The 23,379-nt window shown below is 33.8% G+C and overlaps 5 protein-coding genes and 1 long non-coding RNA gene across 8 annotated transcripts; all 6 read left to right on the top strand.

The window, feature by feature from the left end:
- Positions 1 to 6,140: 6,140 nt before the first annotated feature.
- On the top strand, positions 6,141 to 9,062 carry LOC147532405 (uncharacterized). Of its 3 annotated transcripts, none has more exons than XR_015228469.1 (6): positions 6,141 to 6,330; positions 6,998 to 7,113; positions 7,934 to 8,002; positions 8,117 to 8,168; positions 8,486 to 8,682; positions 8,784 to 9,062. It is a non-coding gene; the product is annotated as an uncharacterized LOC147532405 (long non-coding RNA). The 3 variants fall into 3 exon arrangements; XR_015228471.1 differs by having other exon boundaries at positions 7,929 to 8,002; XR_015228470.1 differs by having other exon boundaries at positions 6,984 to 7,113.
- Positions 9,063 to 12,927: 3,865 nt separating this feature from the next.
- Positions 12,928 to 14,163, top strand: LOC147532404 (UPF0481 protein At3g47200-like). The gene has a single exon (XM_086649946.1). It carries the CDS (start codon positions 12,928 to 12,930, stop codon positions 14,161 to 14,163), a length of 1,236 nt encoding a protein of 411 aa, XP_086506072.1.
- Positions 14,164 to 15,090: 927 nt separating this feature from the next.
- On the top strand, positions 15,091 to 16,326 carry LOC147532403 (UPF0481 protein At3g47200-like). Its single transcript, XM_086649945.1, has one exon. The coding sequence runs from the start codon at positions 15,091 to 15,093 to the stop codon at positions 16,324 to 16,326; it is 1,236 nt and encodes a 411-aa protein (XP_086506071.1).
- Positions 16,327 to 17,253: 927 nt separating this feature from the next.
- On the top strand, positions 17,254 to 18,489 carry LOC147532402 (UPF0481 protein At3g47200-like). The gene has a single exon (XM_086649944.1). The coding sequence runs from the start codon at positions 17,254 to 17,256 to the stop codon at positions 18,487 to 18,489; it is 1,236 nt and encodes a 411-aa protein (XP_086506070.1).
- A 927-nt stretch (positions 18,490 to 19,416) lies between these two features.
- LOC147532401 (UPF0481 protein At3g47200-like) lies at positions 19,417 to 20,652 on the top strand. The gene has a single exon (XM_086649943.1). It carries the CDS (start codon positions 19,417 to 19,419, stop codon positions 20,650 to 20,652), a length of 1,236 nt encoding a protein of 411 aa, XP_086506069.1.
- A 927-nt stretch (positions 20,653 to 21,579) lies between these two features.
- Positions 21,580 to 22,815, top strand: LOC147532400 (putative UPF0481 protein At3g02645). The gene is made up of 2 exons (XM_086649942.1): positions 21,580 to 21,916; positions 22,241 to 22,815. Exons 1-2 carry the CDS (start codon positions 21,580 to 21,582, stop codon positions 22,813 to 22,815), a joined length of 912 nt encoding a protein of 303 aa, XP_086506068.1.
- Positions 22,816 to 23,379: the final 564 nt, after the last annotated feature.

The following is a 23,379-nucleotide window of genomic DNA, read 5'->3' as shown; positions in this document are numbered from 1 at the left end:
TAGAGTGTTCGGGTCAATGTTCATTGACCCAAGTCCAAATAACTAGCCGCCCTCTAATAGAATTTCGGGCGGGTCTTCCTACCATTTAACCCATTCAGATTTTTTTTTCAATCAGACTCGGAACATTTGACGATTGAATGGTTAATTCGGGTTGGTTTTAGGTCTTTGTAGTTCAGACAAATTAGAGGAGTTAAATTTACACAATGAAAAAACAAACACTAACATAGTGGTAAGATGAAAAGATCAATGGATTACTTTTCTTTTTATATATGTGAAATTTTTATACACATTATCTTTTTTTTTTTTTTTGTTGAAATTGTTTCTATTAATTAAACAATAAGCATTCTATTACAATATAATTTAGCAATGAAGTAAGGGATATTCTTCCAAGACTGAGTTTTATTCCTTTTCCTCGCCCACTTTGCCAGCTTGTCTGCCACTTGATTCGATTTCCTGTTAATATAAGAAAATTTAACGGATTCCAACAAGGGAATGATTTCCATTGTTTTTTGTATATTCCTTTTGGATTGCCATTGAAGTTCATTTCTATTTTTCTGTAAGTGATGAATCACGTTGATATTGTCACTTTCTATTATTATTTTCCTGTAGTTGTGGGATAAAGCCCATTCCAAGCCTTTTAATATGGCTAAAGATTCGCATTCCTCTGCGTTTCTGCTTCTAGTTGTTGATGCTAGAGCTTCCATGAATGTAGACTCATTATTGTGCATAACGAGGCCGACACCTGCAATTTCATTAATATTCATAAATGATGCATCTACATTTATTTTGACCCAGCCACTCACTGGCGGAGTCCATTTGTCTTGCTTCTTATTGTTATTATTTTGGGGATTCCTCGGGTATTGAGGAAAATTCTTTATCATTGCAGTTATCTGTTCTAGAGAGTTGATTTCATGCTGAAAGCAGTGATCACATCTAGTTTTCCAAATATTCCATATTATTGTCGCCAAATGTGTGCCGTTGTGGATTCGACTATCTTCTGGTGAATCTTCCCAGGAGAAAATCCAATCCCGAATTGAGGTGATACGTTCGGAGATGATATTGAAGTAGAACCAGATGTTTTTCGCCAATGGGCAATGAAGAAGTGCATGTTCAACCGTTTCTACCACGTTGCAGTTGGGGCAATTTATATTATTATCAATGTATTTTCCTATTCTATCCCTTACTGGGAGAGCGTTGACGCATATCTTCCAGATAAATAATTTAATTCTAGGCACCACTTGGAGGGACCAGATGAAGTTCCAGTTAGGTGCCAGGGGAGGAGGAGAGTTCATGCTGGTGGTTAGATTGTTGTACATGGATTTAACCGAGAAATTACCTGATTTGGTCAGGGACCACCTAAGCTGGTCCTCATTTGTGTTGTCTATAGGGATGGCTAGGATTAAATTTTTAATGTTATCATCGAATGTTTGGTTTAAGAGATTAATATTCCATTGATTTGCCTCTATGAGTTGTGAAACTTTAGTCAGTGGAGAGTTGTGTATATTTTCTGGGGGGTTATTAAGCGTTGGGATCCAATTGTCTTTCCAAATCTCTATGTCCTTCCCATTTTGAACTTCCCAAAACGAGTGTTTGTCGATGTTATTAAGTTGTTTGCTAATGTTTTTCCAATGCCATGAGTGGTGAGATTTCGCTGGAGTTGGGCGATCACTTTTATTATAATATTTAGCTTTAAGGAATTGAACCCAAATAGCTTTGGGCTCAGATTTGATCTTCCAAGCTAGTTTACTTAACATAGCTTGGTTGTCCAAAGTCGTGCTGTGAATTCCTAGTCCACCCATCTTCTTGGGTGTACAAATGGACGCCCAACTTTTAGTACAAATGCCCTTGGACCTACCCCACCAAAACGACTTTTGCAAAGTCGTTATGCTCTTGCTTATGCCTTTGGGAAGGGCAAAGCATTGCATTTGGTATCGGGGTACAGCTGCCGCTATTGTCGAAACGACTATAGTACGACCAGCCTGAGATAAGAAATTATAATTCCATTTCTCTAATTTATTTTTAATTTTATCGATAATGTCATTAAAAACCTTCTTTTTGTTAGCTCCTATGAAAAGCTGGGCCCCTAGATATTTTTCCGACGTGGAAGCGTATTTAACTTTTAATGTTTTAGTAATTAATCTTTTGAATTTTGGGTGTGAATTCTTAGAATAGAAGATGTTAGACTTGCTATAGTTAATCATCTGGCCAGATGAGTCGCAGAACATCTTAAGAATGGACTTGAGAGTGTGGATGTTCTCTAGGGAGTTTCTTCCATAGATGATGCAATCATCTGCGAAGAGAAGATGAGATATGCTGAGATTGGGATTATTGGTGGGAAAGCCTATGAATTGGTTGCCATTATGATTCGCATTGATCAGCCTACTAAGAGCTTCCATGGCTAAGGTAAAGAGAAAAGGAGAAAGCGGGTCTCCTTGTCTTATGCCGCGCGAAGGGTAGAAGGTGGGGCCCGGGCGACCATTAACCAGGACAGCCATAGAAGAAGTAGAAATGCATTGAGAGATCATGCGAATCCAATGGCTTGAGTATCCCAGTTTACGCATAATCTCCGTCAGGAATTTCCATTCAATTCTGTCGAATGCTTTAGACATATCTAATTTCAGACCAAAATACCCAGTAGCACCTTTTAAATTTCTAAGGGAATGAATAATCTCCTGGCCTATAATGACGTTGTCCGTGATTTGCCTACCAGGGATATAAGCTGCTTGATAGGGGGAAATTATGTTTTTGAGGGAAATCTTCAATCTATCAGCTAAGATTTTAGTGATGATTTTATACGTCGTATTGAGCAGGCTGATAGGTCTAAAGTCTGGTGGGTTTTGTGGAGTCGTGGTCTTAGGGATAAGGCAAATATGGGTGTGATTAGTCTCCAGAGGGAATTCCGCTGTGGAGAAGAAGTCTTGCACTAGTCTCAGGGTGTTATTGTTCACTGTGTCCCAGTTGGTTTGAAAGAAGTATGGGGGGTACCCGTCCGGGCCCGGGGCAGCTTCTTTCTTTAAGTTATTTATGGCCCTCTGGATTTCCTCTTGGTCTGGGATTCTGTCTAGTTCTCTACTTTGATCTTGGGTGCATAGAAAATAAAATACAATATATCTAATATTACATTTGTTTTATAGAAACTTAGGCAGTGCAAAAAAGAAAAGGAGGAGGACAAATTGGCAAATTCGAATCCCAGAGAAGGTGAAATCTTTGATTATTTGAATTGAGATTATTAGGGTATAAATAAGGGGAAATTGGCCAAAACTCCTTAAGAAATTATGACTTTGGTTAAAAAGGATTCATCAAAGTTTTTTAGGCTTCACCTCCCTGATGGCAATTATGTAATTTTCAATTTCAGTAAAAAGACCAACCTAACCATAGTCTAAGAAAATACCTTGCAAATACCTTGCACTGCCTTGCAAACACCTTGCACTGCCTTGCAAACACCTTGCAGAGCCTTGCAAACACCTTACATGGTTTTTGCAAACACCTTGGATAGCCTTGCAAACAAATTGCAGAGCCTTGCGAACACCTTGCAGAGCCTTGCAAAGCTTTGCAAATACCTTGCAGAGCCTTGCAAACACCTTGCAGAGCCTTGCAAACACCTTGCAGAGCCTTGCAAACACCTTGCAGTGCCATGCAAATGGTTTGCAAATTAGTTTTTGAATTGATTTAACATGAAATTTGTTACAAATTATTATATTTTGTCTAATAGAATGTTGTATCGAAAAACTAGCTAAAACCCCTACAAATTCATAATAGTCATTTTATAAGCTCTAGCACCATCATTTTACATTTCTTCGAAAAATTTCCAAAGCTTTCATGAAATTCTCAATTTGAACATAAATACCAATTATGATTGTCCAAGAAAAAATATTTCTCATAGGCATTTCATCTAACAACTTTATAGCTATTTCAACCAATCTAAGTCTTGTATAACCAACTAACGTTGCATTCCAAGCAACCACATCTCTTTCAAGCATTTTATCAAACACATTGCTTGCATCAACTATACTTTCACAACTTCCATATAAATCCAACAAATAAGTTTGAACATAAACAACAAAACTAACAAATTGTCATCCATCATTCATAACTCAATGAAAATAAAGCAATGAAGAAGTTGAATTATACCTTGCAACACTATCAATTTCTCCTTCCATTGAAAGTATATAAAACTTTCTCTCTCTAGAATTTAGAACCAAAAACTAAATCAAGCCCCTTAAAAGCCTCTTCAAACAACAAGCAAATAGATTAAATCACCAAAACCTAAAAACATCAACCTATCTTATAACCAAAATCGATTCAAACCCCAGAAATTTTAATCGGCGTCGACAATCCAACTCGGTTCGGTCATGAGAAAAACTCAAATTCCTGATTTATTAGTTAGATTATTACTAGGTAATTCTAATTGAATGAAGGGTATTTTTGACTCTTAAAAAGTTGGTGCCTTTAAAAATGTCCTTCAAGCCTATTTTTATAACTTACTTGGGGCCTAGCTAGTTAAAAAGATGGGTTGTCTTTTTAACAAAAAAATACTAGAAATTGGGCCTCCGGCCCAATTTCCTGTATAAATAATGTAGTTGGGCAGCTTGGGCTTTAGGCCATTGTCTAGTTGGGCTATAGGCCCGGTCTTGTTTGAGTTTGAGTGGGCGGTTATCGAGTTTATCACATCTATGATGCATCAATGCCAAATGTAACGACTAACGTAGATCGTAGTCGACTTCCAAAAACAAATGTGGGTAAACTATTAGATATTCCTTCCATTAAGTCATTTATGATCTTTGTTTCTCAAAAAACTACCAAAATTTGCAAGGATTAAAATAAGTATGCCATAAGTGGATGTGGATGACTCACCAACGGAATGTGAGATCCTATCCTCTTAAATAGATGAGACACACTTTGGCACAACAACCCCTTAGGTAAGAAAAACTAGAGAGAGGAGGACAAAGATGGATTGCTTTGGATGTAAAGGAATTTTTGTTTTCATTATGACAACTCCGATGCCAGCTCAGTCCAAAGGAGCTCCAACTTGGGTGCCCTGGGGTTGGACTCCCGGTGCTCAAATGTGACCGTTCTCCAACGGTCATATGTAGGTGGATCCCCTAAAAAAAGATCCACCCAATCAATAATGTTTTAAACCTTTTTTTTCTGAAATTTTATTTTTATCTAATTTTTTTTAAAACCTTAACTGTTTAAAATATATTTTTTTCAATTCTTTCTCTAATTTTTAATTTTTTAACTTTCAAATTTCTTTATCTCTTTAGAATAACTAGGGTATATCCCGTTCCCCAGGACACAAATGTGACAAAATTCTAACTCTAATTTCACTCGACTTTCCATATTTAATGTTGACCCTAATTTTTTGGTATCATTTTCTTTTGTTTCATTTTCTTAAATTAGTTATTATTTTATTGAGAGAGATATTAGTTTCTTTTTCTAACCTTTGAAATCTTTTTTTTTTTAAATTAGTTATTATTTTATTAAGAGAGATATTAGTTTCTTTTTTCTAACCCTTGAAATCTTTTTTTTTTCTTAAATTAGTTATTTTTTTCTAAGGACACTATTATTTTTTTTCTTCAAATTGGTTATTTTATTTTTAAGAAGGACTATATTTTAAATTTTGAGAAAGACTTCTAGACAATATCTTTTATTAAAAAAAGGATGTTTGTCCCAGTCATCGTTATCCCTTTTGTTTTATTATATATACATTAGGGTATATCCCGTGCCCTAGGGCACAGACACTTGTATCAATCAAATATTACGAAATTTATTGATATATTTTATTGAGAGAGAGATTTTTATTAGTTATTATTTTTTTTGTTTCTTTTCTCTTAAATTAATTACTATTATTTTATTGAGAGAGAGAGATTTTAATTTCTTTTTTTAACCCTTAAAGTTTATTTTGTTTATTTTTTTTAAATTAGTTATTTTATTTCTAAGAAGGAAAGGATTATTGTTTTTTAAATATGTAATTTTATTTCTACGAAGGACTATATTTTAAATTTTGAGAAGAGCTTCTAGACAACATCTATATAATAAGGGAGGAGGGTATCTTTCCCCTCCTCCCAACGGCTTAGATTTATGCTTGGACATTTATATCAGACGGCCTACATACGTTTTTCCGAGATTAAATGGTTGTGATGTGCAGTATAAACCATCCAACGGTTTAAAATGAGAAAGTAAAGAAACAAAGCATCTTGCAAAAGATTCTTTTTTTTTAAAACACCCATCTTCCCAAAACCCGTTCTCTCTCATTTCTCCCACGCAGGTTTCTCTCCCTCCCATTCTCTCTCCTCATCCTCTTCACTCCATACAACTTTCTCTCCCAAGGTTAGAAACCTCTCCTTCTATCTTACTGCATCGATTTGTATTTAGGGTTTTGATTTCTAAGTAAACAGGGTCATTTTTAACTCATTTTGGGTATCTTTCTCAAAGTATTTCTAAGTAATTAGGGTTCTCTAATTTAGTAACAGATTTCTCAAAGTATTTCTAAGTAATAAGGGTTCTCTGATTTAGTAATAGATTTTGTACCAAGTCATTTTGTGTTTAGGGTTTATGAGAAAAATTAAGTAATAGATTTTGTACTAAGTCATTTTGTGTTTAGGGTTTAGGGTTTATGACAAAAATTAGTGCTTAACCTAGGTATATTACTTTTCATCTCCCACTTACACTATCTCAACCTCTCTCAGACAGAAAATAGGTTTAGGGCTACAAAATAGAACGAACCTCTGCTTTTCTCTCTCGCTCTTCACTTTCACATCAAATCGGTTCAAAATTTTGATTTAGGTTATCCAATAGAAAAGATTCTTCTTCTTAGTGGTGCCTAATTTTTATATCCAAAGATTCTTCTTCTTAGGGTTATCAAATCGGTTCAGAGTTTGAGTTTTATTAAATTTGTTTGCGTACATCATTGTGTTTTTAATTGATCTTTGAGTTGATGTTATATCGAGATTTTGAGTGGTGCCTAATTTTTATATCCAAAGAACTCTTTATGCAGGTAGGATTTGGCATCATTACTTCAGGAACAAAGCTTACTGAAGCATCTAAATCGCATGTTAATTTGAACTCTGAAGCTAATCCAGTACTTTGGCTTCATTATTTCAGCAAAATAGGGTAATATTCATTCAACTTTGGCTTCAGTACTCCAGGAACTAACCTAATATGGTTATGTCCGCATTGGTTGTGCTTATGTTAGTAGCAGTTTTAAATTCATAATTGTTTTTTTGGATACATGCCTCTATTTTCTGCTTGAAGCGCCATTGGAAACTCAACTCATAACCTATTATATTGAGTAAAATGTCTGACCGAGCTTGAAAAGTTAATGTTATATCTCAACTTTCTTCTCTTTAGATTTCAAGTATCTCCTTGAGTTGTTCCAAAACTCAGGTGATGTAGCATAGTTCGCTCCTACTACTTATATGCTTTCTTTATTTACATCTCTTTTTTACTGTGTTCAAGTATGGTTTCGTTTTAGGCTTAGTAGTGAAAGATTGTAGCATAATCTTCTAAGTAATAAGGCATTAATATAACAAAGTATTGGCCAAATGGGCGCTGTTAAAATTGTAGTGATAGGGTAGCTTAGATATCTTAGTTTTCTTTAATTGTTTTAATTCATTTTCTCCTTCTTCCTAGGGTTTATGAGATCTTTGTGTTAGTCGTTTCCGAAATTGAGACTATGATATCGAGTCAATTAGATTATTCCTCAACCGACTCAATAATAAGTTATTATTCTTTTTCTTTGTTCTTCTTTACATGTAGACCTTGGTTGAGTTTTATGATTTCTTTGTTATTTGGTTCCGCAACAAGTTCCATCTACATAAATGGCCTCTCCATTTACAGTAATTTCTTATTTTTCTCTATTGATCTCTATTCTAAATATTTTAATCTTTGGTCGGAAAAATCTAATTTTCTTCTTATATGTTTTTAAGAACAGATGAACATCTAGGCATTCAGATGAAGATGTAAATGCTTTGATCTCTCTGATAAGAAAATTTCGAGAAGTGTATGAATCTCTTTATTGTTGTTTCATATGTCTGTTAGCTCCGGAATCTGATTTTAAAACACATTCCTTTTTATTTATTTAAGGTATTTATTTTGTTTTCCTTTTTTTTAACAGGGTTTGAAGAAGGTGTATGTGACAACAACGCCGAACTGATACTCCAAACTTTGTAAACTCCCTTTTTTTCATGAACTGCAATTAATTTTAAACTTTTTTGATTAGTTATGTCTACAGACTCAAACACTTACACCGATACGTAAACACCATGTTTTAGTATAGCTATAGGTGATCTTCGTCCTTTGTTGTTAGAGTTTGAGACTTTGAGTCAGGTTACCGTACAGAAGGGGCTCTTAATTCAGATTCTTCGAGTCAATTTAGATTTACACTTGAATTTCAGATATGAATCTAGAATAAGAAACAAACACTATTATCTTCTATGAATGTCGGTTATAGCAATAGTTTGGACTTTTTTTTGTATGTTTGCAGCTTGACACAATATTTGAGATAATAGTATTTGTGCTGTCACACAAGGATCACCCCAAGTTCAAAAGACAAGGTGATACCTATTTGCCGAGCACACATTGACTCGGACCGAAGCCTTTCGTGGGTTTCAGTTTGTGTTGTCTTATTTGGGCAGTAGGCATGTACCCATCAAGGCCAACTTGGGAAAGTTGTGAAGTGTGGTAAGATGGAGTTTTTCGTTGATAAAAAGACCGTGAAATTAACTGCGATCATGATATATTGTGGTGGTATTGTTAAAATTAATATCAATACGAATGTGCAGATTCATTCAAGGCGGTGTATGATGAGGATTGTCGATGTACCAGAGGCCATTCATGAGAGGAAAGCTATACATGCATTTCAGCGTGGGGTTTCCCGACTCTTGGGACTCCAGGGCAGTGCAAGGCACCGAAGACTGTGTTTAGTTGTTTTATGCATTTGAAAGAACTGTCCGTGCCCGTGGGGCACGGGTTACACCCTCGTACTTTATTAAAAAAGGATGTTTGTCCCAGTCATCGTTTTTCCTTCTGTTTTATTATATAGATATCAAATTTTTATTTTATATCTGAAACTAATAATTTATAGTTGAAAATAGAAATCAAACACCAACACGCATACATCGAACACACACATAATTTAGTAGCCTCTATTAAGAGCCGATATTAGAGTTGAAAAAGTTAAGGGCTCCCAAAATTGGGATCCTGGACCCCTACATTGGCTTGCCCTAAGAAGGTAAAAGTATATATATGGTTGGAAAACCGTAAATGTCCTAATTCAACTTATAAAAACACAAAAACCACTAAATTTGACAACCATTAAATTTAAGTGATTAATTCTTTTTGAAAACGTTGCTACAAGGTCAGAAGTTCTGCTCTAAATATGGTCTGAAGAGGAAGTGGTAGGTCATTCCTCCAAGGCTTTTGGTATAGGAAGAACACTATTTAGTAAAGGCAGTGCGTTAGAAAGGTCAATTTATGTATTTGCTCTCCTTTACCAAATTAGTTAAAGGAGGGTGTTATAAGGATCATTTAATAAATAGTGCCAAAATAGAAGGACTTAGATAATAATTAATAAAAAATCTAATAGTTTATTCACTTGTAGTTTCTCTCACATAAACAACCAAAATCCTAATATCGTCACTACTATCAACATCACCATTAGTATTAAAAAACTTGCAAAGTTTACTATCACTGTAGTCTTAGTTTCGAGCTTTTAATGATGCCTCAGGATCTCATAGATGAGGAACCACCGTTAATGAAGGAGGCAACCTACATCAAAAAAGAAGATTCTTTTGGCTTAAACGTAGATATCGACTTAAACGAAACCATCGACTTAAACAAGGGCATCGACTTAAACGAAGTTATCGACTTAAACAAAGACATTTATAATGAAGATAATATGTCTCAGGTAAAGAAATATCATTTTTCTTGTCTTCCTCTATGACAAATATTTTAGGGTTTTAGGTCGTTTTTTTTCGTAAAGAATTTTCGGTTGGATCGACTGAAAAAGATAACAAATTTCAGTAGGGTAGGCTGAAAAAGACAACAAATTTCGGTAGTAACAGCTGAAAAAGATGACAAATTTCGGTTGGATCGATTGAAAAAGATAACAAAATTCAACCGGTCCCGCTGAAAATAGTAATAAATTTCGGGTGAGATGGCTGAAATTAGTCTATTTTTTTAACCGCTCTGGCAGAATTTTTTAAATTTTCAGTTAGTATTCATGAATTTTTATTTATGCTAAGCGAAATTTCTTTTATGTAAATGTCACTTATATATTTTTTGAGTTACATCCTTGTTTGTATTCTTCATTGCAATATTGATACTTGAAATCTTCAAAAGTTACTTTAATAAGTGTTAAAATCATACAAATCTATGGAGAAATCAAACAATAACAAGAATTACAAACTCTCTATGGAGATGAGTGTTGTGTTAGTCATCTAGGATTTAGGTATCTTTTTCATAGAATCAAACAGATTTAGGGCTTTTCTCCTTTTCAAGATGTTTATCTCTCTCTTTGATTTGATCGAAGATTTTAGGTCGAACATGATTTTCTCTTCTCTCTCGAAGGTTTTTAGTCGAACAGGAGGATACTCTCTTCTCTCTCTTTTGGTTCAAAATAGTTTGATGGGAGAGAGTATAAATTTGGGATATTTAAAAAAAAAATGTCTATCCCTCTTTATTCTAAAAAGTGTGCTCTCCCTATCTAATGCACTGCCTTTGCTAAAAAATGCTCTTCCTATACCAAAACCCTTCCTCCAATGTTGATATGACACATCCTCTTCCACTACATATGAGGGTCTAAGTAGTAATTTCATTTGTTTAAAATTTGGTTATCAGAGTCTAACAACCGCATGACTCATGTAAGGAATCAAGAATATCAAAAGACAAGAAGGTTAAAGAACCTAAACTACAACTCCATGTACCCTGTGAGAGTGATAATGGCAGTGTTGATAATTTTAGTCTTTTTCTATTTCGATGAGTAGTGGATTTATTGAGTAATTATCCCTAATAAGTCAATAAGAATTATTTTGTTTTAAATTTTGGTAAATATTTATATTTTGTTAAATAAATTACCTTAACAATGTTGTTCTCGTAAAATATAATTATAATATTATTGTTTTAATGAGAAAAACAACTAATTATAATGTTTTTCATATTGTTGAAAAAATGGGTTAAACTATAAAAAAAGGTTTAAAATTGCAAGAAATATTAGAACAAGTAAAATTATTTTCTGATAACACTTTATTACAATAATAAATAGTTTATACAGGAAAAATTTTGTGATAAAATTGTTATTTGAAAAACCCATAAGTAGGGTCAACTTACACATTATAATTAATTTACAACTTCATATACCTTTTTTTTTTGTTGAAATACAACTACATATACCTGATTTAGTACTTGTATTTGTTAGAGGTGCTACAGCCTACATGGTATCAAAACCTTTATTCTTATCAAAGATTTCAAATTATTATAAGTTTTTATTATTATATGAAAATTATTATTCTGAACGAAAAATCCCATCTCACAGATGGATATTGATCGTGTAATTCTAATCAAATTTTTCGAAGGATTATGAGTTGTTATTGTTATATGAAAATTGTTACATTAAATGAAAAATTTCCATCTAGCAAATCAAAATTGATATATCGTATTTCAACATGTGATCAGAATCACTCCGCATTCTGTCTATACTAACATTCTCGATTTATTCCATATAGTCGTTTTGAGGTAAATTCCGGTGTTACTATCACACATGTGGTTCATTGTGGACAGAAACTTACCAGCATACTGGGCAATGTTATATTTTTTGGTAAATAAATATTTGGCTCTTCAATAGCAATTTTGTCTTTGAATTATTAGGTTGTCTTTCTCCGTAATTTATTTATTTTTCTTTTTCTAAATTTTATTGAGTAAATATAGTAATATGAGTCACAAATAGATATTGTTGTGGTGAGGATGTACTTGGCATAGAAAATTTGGTAATAAACTACAGTAATTTTTCTTTCTTAATTTTCTTTGTGATAATGTATTAACTAGTTTATTATAACAATTGAGTAATATAAAATAAGAAAAAGAAAATTTTGAATTAGTCGTGTAAAAGTAACATTTGATTTATTATTGGTTACGCTCACCAACGAATTTACTTGGATATCCTGTTTACAGCTTGCACCACGACTTCGACCGTCACTCGTGACTTTAAGGTGCGCAACGTTATGGTTGATCATCCATTTAAGACCTTCAAGTATGGCTCGTGTTTTGTCTAATTAAACTCTACTTAAAGTGATTTTGTGTTCCATAAATAAATTACTAGAATTGGAGGCATCAACATAGAGTGATTTGTAATTGTCACTATTGTATTCAAATTCAGTTCACATTTCACATATGAGAATCTTAACTAACTGACTTGTCATATGCTTGATTTGTAAACAAATAAAAATGCCCCATTAGTTTTTGTTATATAACAATGTCTTTACTAAGTAGAAAATTATGGGTGAGGTAGTAAACAAACTAACTAGGTAAACATCAGAGTCAAAATCCCATACATCATTTTCAAGACTAGGTTGGGCTAAAAACAGCTTTTGATCTGCATACTAATATTGCTGTGTTATACTCAATAAGATGGGTGATATGTGATGGTCAAAAGATTCTAATCTTTTTCTTTAAGAAACTAAACACACAAAAGATGTGAGTTTTTTTTACACTAGCATGTTCTTAAGTAAAAACAATGATACACAAAAAACATGCATAACAAACCTTCATAGTCATTGTCAAAGACACAATATGTATGAATTTTTACTTTCTTATTTATATAGAAGCTAGTGTTTTGAGAGAAAACACAGAGAAGATAAAACGCTTAATGTGAGAGAAGATAGGATTATCGACCTTACGAAGAAACTATGGATGAAATTAACTGCGATCAATATGCGAGTTCAGACATCGGCAGATCATGTTTGTATATATATCGTTGAGGAACTCAAATCCATGTCTCGAAGTCCATATGTTCCTACAACTGTCTCGATCGGGCCAAACCACTTCAGAAATGAAAATACGGCGTTGAAACAGTGTAACAAGCTATATGTTATAAACAATCTCTTAATCAAGACAGAAGGAATACCACATCAAGTTATTTTAAATCATTTGGTAGAAAGAGTTAAGGAGATAGAAGATCAGTGTAGAAAATGCTACTCCAAATCTTTCGACGATATATCAAGTGATGAGTTCGTGGAAATGCTTGTGGTTGATGGAATGTTTATCCTAGGTATGTTACTTAAGGAACATTTGGGTTATCCGGACACTAATGATGCATTTTTTATTAAGTATTATGCTTCTAACATCCAAAGAGATTTATTACTAATAGAAAACCAAATACCCTTTCTTGTTCTACAATGCATTTCGCCTCTTATAGTAGAAACATTAAGAAGTCGGGTGGATGGGTTCTCTTTAAGTAAATCTATTCAGAGATACTATAATAAGTTGCAACCTAGGCAAACGGAAGATTTATTAACCAACATCCAAGGAAGCCACTTACTCGAAGTGCTTCTTAATTCATTTTACAATTCTTCACCAACTCTTGATGATATAGGTTCCATAAGACTCAATACAGTGCCTTGTGCTAGTATGCTATATGAACTCGGAGTCATATTCAAACCCGTTGTTTCTGAAACATCATTCTTTGGTATAGACTTTAACCCTAACGGTTTATTTATTATACCCACCCTCCTTGTCGACAACATTACGGAGTCTTTTCTGAAAAACATGATTGCATTTGAGAAATTTAAGGATGTAGACAGTGTTTATCATCCTTTTTCTTCGTATGCTCATTTAATGGCTTCACTCATTGTGTCTGAGAAAGATGTTGTTCAATTGGTTAGTGATGGTATCTTATCTATTACGGGTATGAGCAACAAAGAAGTTGCGGATTTGTTCAAGAATTTGCTTCGAGATGTAGTACACATAGAAAGTCACTACCATAAAATTTATCAAGAAATTTCCAAGTATAAGGAGAGTCCATGGTCTACATGGAGATATTCGTTGATTAAACAACAATTACGGTATCCGTGGAGGATTGTAAGATTCTCAGCCGCTACAGTATTGCTCTTCATTACCATCACAACTTTGGTTTACCAAATTCTCTCTTATGTAGTTCACCACTCTTGAATCAGGTACTTTTGAATTATATTATGGCTATACATCTTTACTTTACTTCTCTGTTTATATTATTGTTTCTTCTTATTAACTCATTTTATGTACAGATATGAATTTTGTGGGTAGATTCGCTGCAAACCCTCACGAGATACATCTCGTCCCCTAGAGGTAATCTAGAGGTTCAAAGGCTTGTTGCACGTGCTAAGTGCAACCGCGATTCCTGCGAAAGTGAGTTAGGATATATGTTGCTTCTTAGTTTAACACCTTTTGTATATATAAGTTATTTAGATATTATCATTTCTTCTACCTAGTTTAATTAGATGATATTTAGTCTAAAATCTTCCTCAAGTATTTATATAGTATTTGATTTGGTTAAAAAAATTCGCAATATATTTCTATTATATGCTTATCAAACTTAAGAACTTATATACTTGGAGCTCGAAAAGTAAACAAATTTCTATTAGATGTTATTACACTGATCACCTCTGGCCGCACCAAGGCCAAAGGTGATCAGTGATGGTCAAAAGATTAGGTTGGGCTAAAATGATGTATTTCCATACATCATTTTCAAGACTAGGTTGGGCTAAAAACAGCTTTTGATCTGCATACTAATATTGCTGTGTTATACTCAAGAAGATGGGTGATATGTGATGGTCAAAAGATTCTAATCTTTTTCTTTAAGAAACTAAACACACAAAAGATGTGAGTTTTTTTTACACTAGCATGTTCTTAAGTAAAAACAATGATACACAAAAAACATGCATAACAAACCTTCATAGTCATTGTCAAAGACACAATATGTATGAATTTTTACTTTCTTATTTATATAGAACCTAGTGTTTTGAGAGAAAACACAGAGAAGATAAAACGCTTAATGTGAGAGAAGATAGGATTATCGACCTTACGAAGAAACTATGGATGAAATTAACTGCGATCAATATGCGAGTTCAGACATCGGCAGATCATGTTTGTATATATATCGTTGAGGAACTCAAATCCATGTCTCGAAGTCCATATGTTCCTACAACTGTCTCGATCGGGCCAAACCACTTCAGAAATGAAAATACGGCGTTGAAACAGTGTAACAAGCTATATGTTATAAACAATCTCTTAATCAAGACAGAAGGAATACCACATCAAGTTATTTTAAATCATTTGGTAGAAAGAGTTAAGGAGATAGAAGATCAGTGTAGAAAATGCTACTCCAAATCTTTCGACGATATATCAAGTGATGAGTTCGTGGAAATGCTTGTGGTTGATGGAATGTTTATCCTAGGTATGTTACTTAAGGAACATTTGGGTTATCCGGACACTAATGATGCATTTTTTATTAAGCATTATGCTTCTAACATCCAAAGAGATTTATTACTAATAGAAAACCAAATACCCTTTCTTGTTCTACAATGCATTTCGCCTCTTATAGTAGAAACATTAAGAAGTCGGGTGGATGGGTTCTCTTTAAGTAAATCTATTCAGAGATACTATAATAAGTTGCAACCTAGGCAAACGGAAGATTTATTAACCAACATCCAAGGAAGCCACTTACTCGAAGTGCTTCTTAATTCATTTTACAATTCTTCACCAACTCTTGATGATATAGGTTCCATAAGACTCAATACAGTGCCTTGTGCTAGTATGCTATATGAACTCGGAGTCATATTCAAACCCGTTGTTTCTGAAACATCATTCTTTGGTATAGACTTTAACCCTAACGGTTTATTTATTATACCCACCCTCCTTGTCGACAACACTACGGAGTCTTTTCTGAAAAACATGATTGCATTTGAGAAATTTAAGGATGTAGACAGTGTTTATCATCCTTTTTCTTCGTATGCTCATTTAATGGCTTCACTCATTGTGTCTGAGAAAGATGTTGTTCAATTGGTTAGTGATGGTATCTTATCTATTACGGGTATGAGCAACAAAGAAGTTGCGGATTTGTTCAAGAATTTGCTTCGAGATGTAGTACACATAGAAAGTCACTACCATAAAATTTATCAAGAAATTTCCAAGTATAAGGAGAGTCCATGGTCTACATGGAGATATTCGTTGATTAAACAACAATTACGGTATCCGTGGAGGATTGTAAGATTCTCAGCCGCTACAGTATTGCTCTTCATTACCATCACAACTTTGGTTTACCAAATTCTCTCTTATGTAGTTCACCACTCTTGAATCAGGTACTTTTGAATTATATTATGGCTATACATCTTTACTTTACTTCTCTGTTTATATTATTGTTTCTTCTTATTAACTCATTTTATGTACAGATATGAATTTTGTGGGTAGATTCGCTGCAAACCCTCACGAGACACATCTCGTCCCCTAGACGTAATCTAGAGGTTCAAAGGCTTGTTGCACGTGCTAAGTGCAACCGCGATTCCTGCGAAAGTGAGTTAGGATATATGTTGCTTCTTAGTTTAACACCTTTTGTATATATAAGTTATTTAGATATTATCATTTCTTCTACCTAGTTTAATTAGATGATATTTAGTCTAAAATCTTCCTCAAGTATTTATATAGTATTTGATTTGGTTAAAAAAATTCGCAATATATTTCTATTATATGCTCATCAAACTTAAGAACTTATATACTTGGAGCTCGAAAAGTAAACAAATTTCTATTAGATGTTATAACACTGATCACCTCTGGCCGCACCAAGGCCAGAGGTGATCAGTGATGGTCAAAAGATTAGGTTGGGCTAAAATGATGTATTTCCATACATCATTTTCAAGACTAGGTTGGGCTAAAAACAGCTTTTAATCTGCATACTAATATTGCTGTGTTATACTCAAGAAGATGGGTGATATGTGATGGTCAAAAGATTCTAATCTTTTTCTTTAAGAAACTAAACACACAAAAGATGTGAGTTTTTTTTACACTAGCATGTTCTTAAGTAAAAACAATGATACACAAAAAACATGCATAACAAACCTTCATAGTCATTGTCAAAGACACAATATGTATGAATTTTTACTTTCTTATTTATATAGAACCTAGTGTTTTGAGAGAAAACACAGAGAAGATAAAACGCTTAATGTGAGAGAAGATAGGATTATCGACCTTACGAAGAAACTATGGATGAAATTAACTGCGATCAATATGCGAGTTCAGACATCGGCAGATCATGTTTGTATATATATCGTTGAGGAACTCAAATCCATGTCTCGAAGTCCATATGTTCCTACAACTGTCTCGATCGGGCCAAACCACTTCAGAAATGAAAATACGGCGTTGAAACAGTGTAACAAGCTATATGTTATAAACAATCTCTTAATCAAGACAGAAGGAATACCACATCAAGTTATTTTAAATCATTTGGTAGAAAGAGTTAAGGAGATAGAAGATCAGTGTAGAAAATGCTACTCCAAATCTTTCGACGATATATCAAGTGATGAGTTCGTGGAAATGCTTGTGGTTGATGGAATGTTTATCCTAGGTATGTTACTTAAGGAACATTTGGGTTATCCGGACACTAATGATGCATTTTTTATTAAGCATTATGCTTCTAACATCCAAAGAGATTTATTACTAATAGAAAACCAAATACCCTTTCTTGTTCTACAATACATTTCGCCTCTTATAGTAGAAACATTAAGAAGTCGGGTGGATGGGTTCTCTTTAAGTAAATCTATTCAGAGATACTATAATAAGTTGCAACCTAGGCAAACGGAAGATTTATTAACCAACATCCAAGGAAGCCACTTACTCGAAGTGCTTCTTAATTCATTTTACAATTCTTCACCAACTCTTGATGATATAGGTTCCATAAGACTCAATACAGTGCCTTGTGCTAGTATGCTATATGAACTCGGAGTCATATTCAAACCCGTTGTTTCTGAAACATCATTCTTTGGTATAGACTTTAACCCTAACGGTTTATTTATTATACCCACCCTCCTTGTCGACAACACTACGGAGTCTTTTCTGAAAAACATGATTGCATTTGAGAAATTTAAGGATGTAGACAGTGTTTATCATCCTTTTTCTTCGTATGCTCATTTAATGGCTTCACTCATTGTGTCTGAGAAAGATGTTGTTCAATTGGTTAGTGATGGTATCTTATCTATTACGGGTATGAGCAACAAAGAAGTTGCGGATTTGTTCAAGAATTTGCTTCGAGATGTAGTACACATAGAAAGTCACTACCATAAAATTTATCAAGAAATTTCCAAGTATAAGGAGAGTCCATGGTCTACATGGAGATATTCGTTGATTAAACAACAATTACGGTATCCGTGGAGGATTGTAAGATTCTCAGCCGCTACAGTATTGCTCTTCATTACCATCACAACTTTGGTTTACCAAATTCTCTCTTATGTAGTTCACCACTCTTGAATCAGGTACTTTTGAATTATATTATGGCTATACATCTTTATTTTACTTCTCTGTTTATATTATTGTTTCTTCTTATTAACTCATTTTATGTACAGATATGAATTTTGTGGGTAGATTCGCTGCAAACCCTCACGAGACACATCTCGTCCCCTAGACGTAATCTAAAGGTTCAAAGGCTTGTTGCACGTGCTAAGTGCAACCGCGATTCCTGCGAAAGTGAGTTAGGATATATGTTGCTTTTTAGTTTAACACCTTTTGTATATATAACTTATTTAGATATTATCATTTCTTCTACCTAGTTTAATTAGATGATATTTAGTCTAAAATCTTCCTCAAGTATTTATATAGTATTTGATTTGGTTAAAAAAATTCGCAATATATTTCTATTATATGCTCATCAAACTTAAGAACTTATATACTTGGAGCTCGAAAAGTAAACAAATTTCTATTAGATGTTATAACACTGATCACCTCTGGCCGCACCAAGGCCAGAGGTGATCAGTGATGGTCAAAAGATTAGGTTGGGCTAAAATGATGTATTTCCATACATCATTTTCAAGACTAGGTTGGGCTAAAAACAGCTTTTGATCTGCATACTAATATTGCTGTGTTATACTCAAGAAGATGGGTGATATGTGATGGTCAAAAGATTCTAATCTTTTTCTTTAAGAAACTAAACACACAAAAGATGTGAGTTTTTTTTACACTAGCATGTTCTTAAGTAAAAACAATGATACACAAAAAACATGCATAACAAACCTTCATAGTCATTGTCAAAGACACAATATGTATGAATTTTTACTTTCTTATTTATATAGAACCTAGTGTTTTGAGAGAAAACACAGAGAAGATAAAACGCTTAATGTGAGAGAAGATAGGATTATCGACCTTACGAAGAAACTATGGATGAAATTAACTGCGATCAATATGCGAGTTCAGACATCGGCAGATCATGTTTGTATATATATCGTTGAGGAACTCAAATCCATGTCTCGAAGTCCATATGTTCCTACAACTGTCTCGATCGGGCCAAACCACTTCAGAAATGAAAATACGGCGTTGAAACAGTGTAACAAGCTATATGTTATAAACAATCTCTTAATCAAGACAGAAGGAATACCACATCAAATTATTTTAAATCATTTGGTAGAAAGAGTTAAGGAGATAGAAGATCAGTGTAGAAAATGCTACTCCAAATCTTTCGACGATATATCAAGTGATGAGTTCGTGGAAATGCTTGTGGTTGATGGAATGTTTATCCTAGGTATGTTACTTAAGGAACATTTGGGTTATCCGGACACTAATGATGCATTTTTTATTAAGCATTATGCTTCTAACATCCAAAGAGATTTATTACTAATAGAAAACCAAATACCCTTTCTTGTTCTACAATGCATTTCGCCTCTTATAGTAGAAACATTAAGAAGTCGAGTGGATGGGTTCTCCTTAAGTAAATCTATTCAGAGATACTATAATAAGTTGCAACCTAGGAAAACAGAAGATTTATTAACAAACATCCAAGGAAGCCACTTACTCGAAGTGCTTCTTAATTCATTTTACAATTCTTCACCAACTCTTGATGATATAGGTTCCATAAGACTCAATACAGTGCCTTGTGCTAGTATGCTATATGAACTCGGAGTCATATTCAAACCCGTTGTTTCTGAAACATCATTCTTTGGTATAGACTATAACCCTAACGATTTATTTATTATACCCACCCTCCTTGTCGACAACACTACGGAGTCTTTTCTGAAAAACATGATTGCATTTGAGAAATTTAAGGATGTAGACAGTGTTTATCATCCTTTTTCTTCGTATGCTCATTTAATGGCTTCACTCATTGTGTCTGAGAAAGATGTTGTTCAATTGGTTAGTGATGGTATCTTATCTATTACGGGTATGAGCAATAAAGAAGTTGCGGATTTGTTCAAGAATTTGCTTCGAGATGTAGTACACATAGAAAGTCACTACCATAAAATTTATCAAGAAATTTCCAAGTATAAGGAGAGTCCATGGTCTACATGGAGATATTCGTTGATTAAACAACAATTACGGTATCCGTGGAGGGTTGTAAGATTCTCAGCCGCTACAGTATTGCTCTTCATTACCATCACAACTTTGGTTTACCAAATTCTCTCTTATGTAGTTCACCACTCTTGAATCAGGTACTTTTGAATTATATTATGGCTATACATCTTTATTTTACTTCTCTGTTTATATTATTGTTTCTTCTTATTAACTCATTTTATGTACAGATATGAATTTTGTGGGTAGATTCGCTGCAAACCCTCACGAGACACATCTCGTCCCCTAGACGTAATCTAGAGGTTCAAAGGCTTGTTGCACGTGCTAAGTGCAACCGCGATTCCTGCGAAAGTGAGTTAGGATATATGTTGCTTTTTAGTTTAACACCTTTTGTATATATAAGTTATTTAGATATTATCATTTCTTCTACCTAGTTTAATTAGATGATATTTAGTCTAAAATCTTCCTCAAGTATTTATATAGTATTTGATTTGGTTAAAAAAATTCGCAATATATTTCTATTATATGCTCATCAAACTTAAGAACTTATATACTTGGAGCTCGAAAAGTAAACAAATTTCTATTAGATGTTATAACACTGATCACCTCTGGCCGCACCAAGGCCAGAGGTGATCAGTGATGGTCAAAAGATTAGGTTGGGCTAAAATGATGTATTTCCATACATCATTTTCAAGACTAGGTTGGGCTAAAAACAGCTTTTGATCTACATACTAATATTGCTGTGTTATACTCAAGAAGATGGGTGATATGTGTTGGTCAAAAGATTCTAATCTTTTTCTTTAAGAAACTAAACACACAAAAGATTTGAGTTTTTTTTACACTAGCATGTTCTTAAGTAAAAACAATGATACACAAAAAACATGCATAACAAACCTTCATAGTCATTGTCAAAGACACAATATGTATGAATTTTTACTTTCTTATTTATATAGAACCTAGTGTTTTGAGAGAAAACACAGAGAAGATAAAACGCTTAATGTGAGAGAAGATAGGATTATTGACCTTACGAAGAAACTATGGATGAAATTAACTGCGATCAATATGCGAGTTCAGACATCGGCAGATCATGTTTGTATATATATCGTTGAGGAACTCAAATCCATGTCTCGAAGTCCATATGTTCCTACAACTGTCTCGATCGGGCCAAACCACTTCAGAAATGAAAATACGGCGTTGAAACAGTGTAACAAGCTATATGTTATAAACAATCTCTTAATCAAGACAGAAGGAATACCACATCAAGTTATTTTAAATCATTTGGTAGAAAGAGTTAAGGAGATAGAAGATCAGTGTAGAAAATGCTACTCCAAATCTTTCGACGATATATCAAGTGATGAGTTCGTGGAAATGCTTGTGGTTGATGGAATGTTTATCCTAGGTATGTTACTTAAGGAACATTTGGGTTATCCGGACACTAATGATGCATTTTTTATTAAGCATTATGCTTCTAACATCCAAAGAGATTTTATACTAATAGAAAACCAAATACCCTTTCTTGTTCTACAATGCATTTCGCCTCTTATAGTAGAAACATTAAGAAGTCGGGTGGATGGGTTCTCTTTAAGTAAATCTATTCAGAGATACTATAATAAGTTGCAACCTAGGCAAACGGAAGATTTATTAACCAACATCTAAGGAAGCCACTTACTCGAAGTGCTTCTTAATTCATTTTACAATTCTTCACCAACTCTTGATGATATAGGTTCCATAAGACTCAATACAGTGCCTTGTGCTAGTATGCTATATGAACTCGGAGTCATATTCAAACCCGTTGTTTCTGAAACATCATTCTTTGGTATAGACTTTAACCCTAACGGTTTATTTATTATACCCACCTTCCTTGTCGACAACACTACGGAGTCTTTTCTGAAAAACATGATTGCATTTGAGAAATTTAAGGATGTAGACAGTGTTTATCATCCTTTTTCTTCGTATGCTCATTTAATGGCTTCACTCATTGTGTCTGAGAAAGATGTTGTTCAATTGGTTAGTGATGGTATCTTATCTATTACGGGTATGAGCAACAAAGAAGTTGCGGATTTGTTCAAGAATTTGCTTCGAGATGTAGTACACATAGAAAGTCACTACCATAAAATTTATCAAGAAATTTCCAAGTATAAGGAGAGTCCATGGTCTACATGGAGATATTCGTTGATTAAACAACAATTACGGTATCCGTGGAGGATTGTAAGATTCTCAGCCGCTACAGTATTGCTCTTCATTACCATCACAACTTTGGTTTACCAAATTCTCTCTTATGTAGTTCACCACTCTTGAATCAGGTACTTTTGAATTATATTATGGCTATACATCTTTATTTTACTTCTCTGTTTATATTATTGTTTCTTCTTATTAACTCATTTTATGTACAGATATGAATTTTGTGGGTAGATTCGCTGCAAACCCTCACGAGACACATCTCGTCCCCTAGACGTAATCTAGAGGTTCAAAGGCTTGTTGCACGTGCTAAGTGCAACCGCGATTCCTGCGAAAGTGAGTTAGGATATATGTTGCTTTTTAGTTTAACACCTTTTGTATATATAACTTATTTAGATATTATCATTTCTTCTACCTAGTTTAATTAGATGATATTTAGTCTAAAATCTTCCTCAAGTATTTATATAGTATTTGATTTGGTTAAAAAAATTCGCAATATATTTCTATTATATGCTCATCAAACTTAAGAACTTATATACTTGGAGCTCGAAAAGTAAACAAATTACTATTAGATGTTATAACACTGATCACCTCTGGCCGCACCAAGGCCAGAGGTGATCAGTGATGGTCAAAAGATTAGGTTGGGCTAAAATGATGTATTTCCATACATCATTTTCAAGACTA

Source organism: Eschscholzia californica, unplaced genomic scaffold, assembly GCF_041429995.1.
Source record: "Eschscholzia californica isolate CP2 unplaced genomic scaffold, dmEscCali1.0.p SCAF_6, whole genome shotgun sequence".
Lineage (NCBI taxonomy): Eukaryota > Viridiplantae > Streptophyta > Magnoliopsida > Ranunculales > Papaveraceae > Eschscholzia > Eschscholzia californica.
Note: the sequence above shows the minus strand (reverse complement) of the source record. Positions and strands in the feature narration are given on the sequence as shown.